Genomic DNA, 9584 nt, shown 5'->3' with positions numbered 1-9584 from the left:
AAATCTTATCAAGGGTCAAGCCTCTCTACAGTGGTTTTTTTCTTAATAATTCTTTCCGCCCTGTGGGCACTAAGAGAGCCTCTTTTTTCAAGCCCATTGTGGGTTCGGCCAGGCCCACAATGGGGCTGCCAGATGGCGAGGGACGGGGCTCGACAAATCCGAACGGACCAATCCCCGAAAAATTGCTGAGGATTTTTTTCAACCTGTTCGGATTCGAACCCGGGTTCCTAAGAGCGGTAGGCTGCCCACCTTGATCGCTTATCTATATTAGTGATAAAATATAATCGAATGTATAATTTTAATGTGTTGGACTGATGAATAAGCAATTGCAAAACAATTATATTTATTAAAAATGTAAACTTAGAAATTTAAAGTTAAAATTTTAATTAATTTGAAAACTTGTGGTAAAGGTTTAAAAATTAATAACAATTTTAATCAACAATGAAATGTATTCACGTATATTCGTTAGAGGAACTTAATCGCAAGTGTTTTACTATTTCAAACATTGCAATATGTTAACAGTTTTTATGATTATTTATACGTAATCGAAACAAGTAAATTTTTCTATATTTTTTGAATTAATTAACTGATTTTCTTTGAATTTTTCTTTACTTTCTTCCTTATTCTTTCCTGTATAATTATCGTTTTGTGGTTCCCTCATAGTGCATATCTTTTTTCTGAGTTGTAAACACGTAGAGAAGACTTCGGCTTATGACTTTTAACAGAATCTTTGCACTGTATTCAAAATTAAAGATTTTCACTTAGACGTGTTCAAATTATGATTAATGTGGTTTAAATTAATTAAATTTAAAAATTAGAAATGTCACGTTAATGTTATTTTATACATTAGACTTAATATTGTACAACGAACGACCGAACGGATAAAAATCAGCCATGAAAGACCTAGGAACGAATGCAGGCTATGAGAAAACCCCTGAATATTTTAAAGAGGTGTCGGCAGGGATGGAACTAAGTTTATCGGGCCCTAGAGCTTATTGAAGTTTGACGAAGCCTTATTTTTTGTTAATACAAATAATACTATAAATTATCGTTACTATTATATTATTAATATTAACAACTATTTTACTATACGATATGGGCTTATTGTTAACGAAAAACAGTATTTACAATTTATGATAATAATTCAATTTTTTGGTCGCTCGAAACTACGGGGCCCAGGGCTTAAGCCCTATTAGTCTATGTAAACCCGGCGCTCGGTGTCGATCTTAGATATTTGCATTCTCACAACCCGTCTGCACCACTTTGAATCTGGCTGATTCCATAATAAATAGGATTTGGTGGCCTTCACGCAGTATAGAAAGATTTATAGGTTAAGGCAACGCAACGCAAATGCGATCCTCCAGGGAGCCATCCACCTTGGCAGATCGCACATGTATTGCGTTGCCGTATTTTATCAAACCAAATCAAACTATTTTTCCAGGGAGGATTTTCTATGAGAAATCGTACACCATTTCGGTGTTAGACATGTAGCCATCCCGTTATCAAGAAACGAACCCGTGACTGACTACCATTCCTATCCACTAAACGACAGAACCACAAGAAGAAAGAATATAAAAATTTACATATTGTTTAATTACCTGTGTTGAAATAAATGGTTCATATATTTTGTTTGGTTTAATCTTGTCTCGTCTTGTCTCGAGGTGACATCATGTTGTCAATACGAGACGACGTGGACATCATACATTGTTCTTTTGCAGCACAGCAAATGTCTTTATGCTGTTCTGTTATTTTTGCGTCATTTACATTTACATCAGGTGTCATGCTACATTTGTTTCTACCTGTGGCACTGTCATACAGCAATGCAATGGCTGCGCTATCGCCACCAAACAGCCCTAACTTTAATTTCTTCTTTAATTCTTCGGCAGCTCTACGTTTCTTTTCTTCTTCATTAATTTCTGTTTTTTCTAAAGATATAATCTCGGGTTCCAAAACAGTTATTGTATTTACAGTGACAATTTGAGTATTCAATGTAGCTTCAGATTTTTCTATTTTGCGTAGTATAAACGTTTCTGCTGGAACTTCTAACACTTTTTGAATTTTTTTCTTACCTTCTACGGGATAATTTACGGAAATTGACCTTTCTTTTTCGGCAGTTTTGTCATCGTTATTACTTTCCACTCTAGACTGATGTTCTTCATTGCTTCCAGTTTGTTCCTCAATTATTTGCGATTCCGAATTTGAAGCAGTGGAACTGGGCTCAGTACTTCTGTCATCTACTCTACGTGTATAATTTTAATTCATATTTTACAACTGAAGTGATAACACCGTAATATCTGAACAGTAACACAACTTAAAACTTACGATTTATTTTTGGAAAACAAAGATTTCCATAATGATTTTCGACCCATCAGATGTTTTCATGCGGATATGACAGAATTACCATAAGCAATTACAGCGATGACAATCGTCTTCTTTTATCGTTAACACAATAATAAACTACAATTCATTATTGAAATGTGACCATTGTTGGAATTTCTTAGTGAAATCTTAGCATTAAATTGTGAAATTTATTTAAATTTGAAATAAAATTACTTGTGCTTTTTAAACGTTTCTCTAGTGTTCCTGAGAGATCTTCTTGGGCAGTAACACATTTAGAAATTAGGAAGCAACTTGTGTTCCTTATGAATCAGTCTTAATCAGTAGGGTATTTAGAAATTTGGCGCTCCTGGAGCACACATTAGGCAGGAACCCCAAACTAAACTGCAACTTTTGCAATAATTGTACTTTTATAAATTTTTATATAGCGAAAGGGCAAAGGGCATTGCTATTGAAAACCCTGTTGCACATAGCCCAGTTGTTGCCTTATAAACATAAACTATCAATTTAAATCTTAAAACGAGAAAAACGTTGGGAATTTCGATAGGAATATGAATTTACATCTCCAGTCTATTGCTATGAATTATTTACGCCGCACAGTATGAAATAACGCGTGATCGAACTCCATTTTGATTGTTTCTTAGTGAAAATAATTCGTGCAAATGTTGATCGAAACACGCATTGTTTTCTTTCCAAGTAAACAATTTCAATTATGTGTAAAATGAGTCTGTGAAAAGGAAGTGAAATTTATAAATAAGTCGTCTCATTTGTCTCATAAATTTACCGTAGTTGTAACGAACGGTTAATTATATTCTTTAATTCATTTACCATAAAAAGGTAGGGTTAAATTGAAATATGAATCGCCGTGCAATAAAGATATATATGTTGATTTCCATCACAATTTTATATGAATAGATAAAAATGAGCTGGTAAATTAATGATACTTTAGACACGTGAGAATTAATCCTATCTCACTCTAAGCTAATCAAGCCTATCCTAGACAATGTTTTAATATTAATTATATATATACAATCAGTTACTTATTACATGTATACAGGTATCTCGGAGCGTGTAATTTCATCCTCTTTAGAATAACTAAAATTATATACACTCTAATTTAGTTCAAGTAAACTTTAATCTTTTCTGTTCAGTGTCGGGTGGATAACACAAGTAATGTTTCGTAGTTGTTTGCACGTCACTACGTGCTGGCCACGTTGATTTTTGCCAGTCTGTCTTTACGCATCTAACTCCTACACAAGATTAACATGACTTCTGTGAAAAACTGGCATTTATTTAAATGTGAACATGAGAAAAAAAGTATGGAAATCTGCACGTGGATAGCTGCGAACCCGCAAAAACGACTATTGTTCAGTGATTTTATCCACTCGGTCATTGTTAAGTCTCGAATATAATGATTACAATTTGAAATTTGAATTTACTCTTGCTTTGTCAGCGCCATGCATTGTATAATATAAACAACGATCAACATAATTCCTGTGGCTTTACAATTGTGAAAAACGTTGTATTTTCTTTGAAATGGAAAATAAATTTACTTCGGATTATAGAAACCAAGTTTTTAAATATTTTCTAGGAACATATTTATTTGAAAGAAATAAATAAATTATTCTATTTTTTTAACAGACGTCGAGCTATGGCATCAACAAATTCATCGTTTCCTACCGTAATGTATTGTACATTAAAGTACGACTTATTTTCCTATTAGTTTGAAAGATTATCAATCATAAACAACTGAATTTTCATCTGCTCTAGATATAATTTTTAATTATTATATTCAATTTTCACGTTTTCACCAACTGTCCACTAAATTTCGTAATGCAAATGCACAGTAAAAACAATACAGCGTGATGTTCTTTTCAACATTTCAAATAACGTATTAAACTATGTTTCACGTAAACTATTGAGGATTAACATAAAAACATAAAACGAAACAATACACAAATCGTCAAGTTAATGCTTCGAAAGTTTATTTCGACGTCTCAAAGTTAAATGAAATTACAGTCATTGTAATTGCAGAGAGCGAGTAGAGAGTGATTTTATTTCCCACAGGATTTGTTGGGAAGAGGGTAAACTTCCGCATTTTCTGGCATTCCTTTGCAATAACAAGCCAGCCAGTAACAGTAGCCTTCAACACCTCTGTGGTTCATAGATTTGCATTCAATGCTGCAATATCTGTCTCCAAACTTCGGTGAGCAACTCAATTTACATCCATCCGTCTTGCTAACCAGATAACCGTCTTTGGCATAAACCACACCTACGTAGAAAGTAATTTGCATTAAATATAGCGAGAAATCAGTTCGTATATTCATTAATTTACATCCAAAAAACATCGATATTGTTGAAAATTAAATTATATCACGGTTTCGATAGAAATTTTGGGTTTGAGCTCACGATGGGTTTCAAAAACGGCCCTCTTAGTTCTTGCAGAATGGATCATTTTGCTACAAAAAAATTCATGCTGTACGTAATATGCCACTGTGTATATTTGCCTGGTATAGTTGAGATCTTTCCGGTATGGGAGAAGTAAACACTATTCTAAACATTGCTTGTAACTCTCTTATTCTCTATGAGCTCTAAGAGTTACAAACAAGACCAACCTAAAAATTGAAGGCAGCATCAAGTTCATCACATACTGGAAAACTCATACAGATAAAACAATAGGAAACTACTGATTTACTTATTAATCTGGTAGTTATTTTTTTATAAATTGTATACATTTAATAATAAGATATATTAATAAAGAAATTATAAAATGTAATAATTACATTTAAATTATAACTATGTCATTCACTCTGAAGATTCTTGAATTAATAAAATTTTCAAAATATATTTACGTATTCGAATTAAAATTAGGGAAATTTGTAAAACACATTTATCTTATCAATCAAAAGATTATGGAAGATAATATTCGATATTAAGAAACATATGCCATACATATTAAATATCGTGTTTTTATATGTCCAGACTTAATAGGTTAAATGTACAGTCAATTCCCCTATAACACTGTTGATAATTCCGTTTTATATGAATTCCATGTTGTACGAGTCACTTAGATTTTATAAATACGTCTGCCTGGCTGTTAACGGCTCAAGTATTTGTAAAATCTAAGTGACTCGTACAACTCGGAATTCATATAAAACGGAATTATCAACAGTGTTATAGGGGTTCGATAGTATTTTAAACAGTTCATAATTTTGAATTTCTAAATAAAACAAACATTAATTAAAGAAAATATTTTAAATAAAAATGAATTTTCATTGAATAACGTACACACAGTTCCCCACTGAAATACACAAAACCATCTAAAATATTAATTCAAACTTACCAATCAATACCAAGCAAAGAGCAAGAAGAAAGGTCTTCATTGTCAGAGATGATCTAAATCAGGTTGTAACTGAATGAGAATGATTTTTCACCAAACAGATCCGATATTTATATTCGTACTATTCACACAGCTACCTTGTTAATGACTCATAATTAAGAAAGACTCACGTGTTAGGATAAGAGCCACGTGTTTTAATTTCACCCAACCAGCGAGTGCAGTTATAATTCACGGGCTGCAATACTGGAAAGTAATTATTTAGCTTTCATTTGCGAAGAAACGTCAAACAGAAAGGGTGAGAAACTTTAATTGTAAATAACTTAGCAATAACGTTATTTTAAAACAACAGATAAATTGTACTTTTAATAATTGTACTTCTTTAAAAAGATTTAAAGTTTAACTTAAATTATTACAAATTAAAGAGTAGTATTTCCTTGCATATACTATCGAATTCATACGTTTGTTATTTGTGTAATTGAAAGACATAGACGACGTCCATTTTCCTGAAAATTTCGCAAGCCCTGGTTTGAATCTGTAATTTTTCTTTATTTTCGTTTGATTGAATAAAGACAGCAATTAAAAAAAATGAAACCTTTATTAGAATAAAACAAAAAAAGTTATATAAATTCCTGAAATTATTTTCTATCATTAATTAACCTAAACGAGTTTAAATTATCAAAACAATTAAATTAATTACGCTCAACCCAGATTAAACCAAGTTTTTCTTTTAATTTTGAACTCCGTCTGTAGGCTTTTTTCTATGTCCATGTTGGTTCGGGTAGTCCGACGATGATAGAATAATGAGGCCGATATTCGAGCCAAACTAAACATAAATTATTCGGGATTGCTCATCCTGATTCGATTTCAGATAACCAGAAAAATAGGCTAATTCCTTAACCACATCAGCCATACGTCTGTCAAAACGGTATAGAGGTTTTCTTTCGTCACAAAATATGTACAGAGTGCAGCTTTCAGAATCCCGAACTATTCATTTTAAAGTGCTTCATCATATATTAGACAGTAACGAGATTGTTTTCATGCCTTTCTCTCCCCTGTCCACTAAGAAGTCATTTGACATATTGGGATGTACGGCTTCGATATACCCATAATATATACGTTATACTAATGCGTTTGCCTTTAAGGATGATGTTCGTGAGAACTTAGAGCACTTTAAGAAATCCAGTAACCTGTTGCGTAACTTTCTCGGCAAATAAATTTAAAGCTTTGTGTAGCCCCATCTATCATGGTATTTTATTTAAAAGTTATATTATTAACTATAACAAAATGGCAAAAAGCTCAATTTTGAAAGTAGGGATGAGTTGTGTAAAATATTGTAAATGCTGATAACGATTAAAATCTTTATTAAGTCTACGTTTACGAGAGATACGACACACGACCAGGGGAGGATCAAGGTTTCTCGGAGCCTGGGGCTTATTAAAGTCTAATGGGGCCCCATTTTTTGTTTACATAAATAATACTATAAATTATCGTTACTATTATTATTATATTATTTAATATTAACTGTTTTTTACTATACGATAAGCGCTCATTATTAATGAAAAAGTATTAAAAATTTATGATAATAATTCAATTTTTTTGGTCCGCTGACACTTCAAGGCTCAGGACTTAAGCCCTGTTACTCCATATGTAGATCAGTCTTGCACACGATCCACTCCTCGACCTTTGACCACGAAAATTTTATAGCATCGATCCAGAAATATTTGAGAAATTTTCTAAAAAAGAAACGAATTATTTAAGCTTTAAAATGGGTGAATATAATCGTATTCCCCGCACACACTAACATCTATATAAAAAATCTCGAACCATTCTTTGCATTTCTCGAAGTTTGTGGTTCCGCGAGTGAAAACACGTAAAAATCTTCAAGAGGGCATTTTGTGACATATCGCCATACTTCTCTCGTTATATATAACAGCTGGAAAGTAGTACTAAAATCCTTGCAGTGACTAATTCTGAAGTATTACATAACGAATGTAGGGTTGAAATGGTATTTGTTGATCGATTAGTCATATGGGATTATCTAAACTCTAAAGCTTCTTTATAGAGAAGTAAGGTGCTTCACATCTCTTAACTAATAATCATAAATATAGTGAAAAAACATTAACTGAAAGGCTCCTGTATGTAACAAAATTAATGTGGATAAATCTACATTTAAGGGACCCATTAGTTTGTTTGATTGGATGAAACTGAACTGTTGTAGTTTGTGGTGAGTTTGCCTCATCAATAAGATGGCAGCGTAGAGTATTTTCAGGTTTTGTTTACTTTCCTACCCCCTAAATCAGGGTTGTCAAACCTCTTTTATAAATGGGTCAAATTAGAAATTTAAGTTTATTCATCGGGCCACAAAGGTACTTTATGTATACATTTATAGTGCTAAAAATCAAATTTCGTTAACAAATGTATATNTTTCAGGTTTTGTTTACTTTCCTACCCCCTAAATCAGGGTTGTCAAACCTCTTTTATAAATGGGTCAAATTAGAAATTTAAGTTTATTCATCGGGCCACAAAGGTACTTTATGTATACATTTATAGTGCTAAAAATCAAATTTCGTTAACAAATGTATATCATCACAAAAATACTGTATTATTGTCAGTACAATAAAGCTCACATGAAATTCAAAATATTTAATTGCATTTTTCACATTTACTTTCTATTATAATGTTGTCAATATCTGCTTTTATAGTAATATTCTCTAATTCAAAAAGTGTTAAATGGGAATCATTCAATCTATTTCTTTAAGCAGTTTTGATATCTTTCCTGCACTAAAAGAATTGTTCACAACAGTATGTTCTACAACACATGCATAACCGTTCTCTAGATAAAACAATTTTCTAACACCAATTACGTAATCACGACATCAAAGTATTTGTTTAATAGCAAGTTGGCAGAAGCTTCTCTGGCTATTTCTCCCTGTGGAATGTGTATGTTCGTTGGCTAGTATTAATAGTTGTACACGCTTATTACGGCGGACGTAACGTGCGGAAATAATGACTTTCGAGATGTCTTTTAATGGAACATTGTCCCTATTCGTGCGTTACTGACGTGGAGAAAACACGAAAATCTCCACATGGCCAGTCCGTCCGAGTAAGGCTCGAATCCACGACCGAACTTCCAATGTTAAGGAAGGAAACCGCTTGACCTGTTAGGCTAGGTCAAAGTGTATTTACTAAAACGAGAATAAGTTTTACGACGTAATTTATCAGAGTAAATGAGAATATACCTTAAAAATTTAGGGTGCAGTGAGCCGTATAAAAATATTAAGTGGGCTGCGAATTGGACATCTCTGCCCAAAATAAAGGTTTCTCACAGAAAGTCCCCATCATTTACGTTGCACTATCCCATAAATTCAATAAATATGTTTCTGTCAACTTATTCATAGTTTGAAACTAATGTAAAATAATGAATTCAAATAAAACAGATGGTTTCGCACATAAAAAACTTTATTTGATTAAACTTCGTGGAAGTAGTTTTATATCCAAATAATAAAAACTTTATAGAGCAGATAATTACATAAATGCAGAAATTTAAAAAAATAAACAATTATATTTTATTCTCTTGGAATTTAGAAATTTATGAACTAAAATAATGCTTTTATGGCAAAGTTCTGGTATTATTAGGGTTAATTTTATATTTAATTTAACCTCAAAGAAAGAAAAACAAAGCGTTTATCGTAACGTTTAAAGAGAAAATTATCAAATGTTTGTCTTTTTAAATAAAAATAAAATAAATTGACTTGTCGTTAATTTTAAATGAAAGATATTTAATAATACGATTTAACAAAATTTAATAAGAAACATAGATGTTTCTTATTAAATCGTGAATGAATCTTAATATTTCACAAGATTATAATATTACTGATTTTCAAAGATGAAATGAATGGGAGTGAAT

General features: G+C 32.0%; 1 protein-coding gene across 1 annotated transcript; it reads right to left on the bottom strand.

The window, feature by feature from the left end:
* Nucleotides 1–407: 407 nt before the first annotated feature.
* Nucleotides 408–2459, bottom strand: LOC111620196. The gene is made up of 3 exons (XM_023362094.1): nucleotides 2323–2459; nucleotides 1599–2239; nucleotides 408–735 (listed from the first exon to the last, which is right to left on the bottom strand). The coding sequence occupies exons 1-2, from the start codon at nucleotides 2367–2369 to the stop codon at nucleotides 1636–1638; spliced, it is 651 nt and encodes a 216-aa protein (XP_023217862.1). The 5' UTR covers nucleotides 2370–2459; the 3' UTR covers nucleotides 408–735; nucleotides 1599–1635.
* Nucleotides 2460–9584: the final 7125 nt, after the last annotated feature.

This window comes from Centruroides sculpturatus, unplaced genomic scaffold (genome assembly GCF_000671375.1).
Source record: "Centruroides sculpturatus isolate CEXI.00-Female unplaced genomic scaffold, Cexi_2.0 scaffold231, whole genome shotgun sequence".
Taxonomy (NCBI): domain Eukaryota; kingdom Metazoa; phylum Arthropoda; class Arachnida; order Scorpiones; family Buthidae; genus Centruroides; species Centruroides sculpturatus.
The sequence above is the reverse complement of the archived record's forward strand: the minus strand, read 5'-3'. Positions and strand labels throughout refer to the sequence as shown.

Bases quoted from the DNA above. Each gene is read 5' to 3' on its own strand.
- LOC111620196 (XM_023362094.1), bottom strand. From the start codon at position 2,369: ATGGGTCGAAAATCATTATGGAAATCTTTGTTTTCCAAAAATAAATC. The intron at 2,240-2,322 runs GTAAGTTTTAAG...TTATACACGTAG, and splicing joins TTGTTTTCCAAAAATAAATC to AGTAGATGACAGAAGTACTG.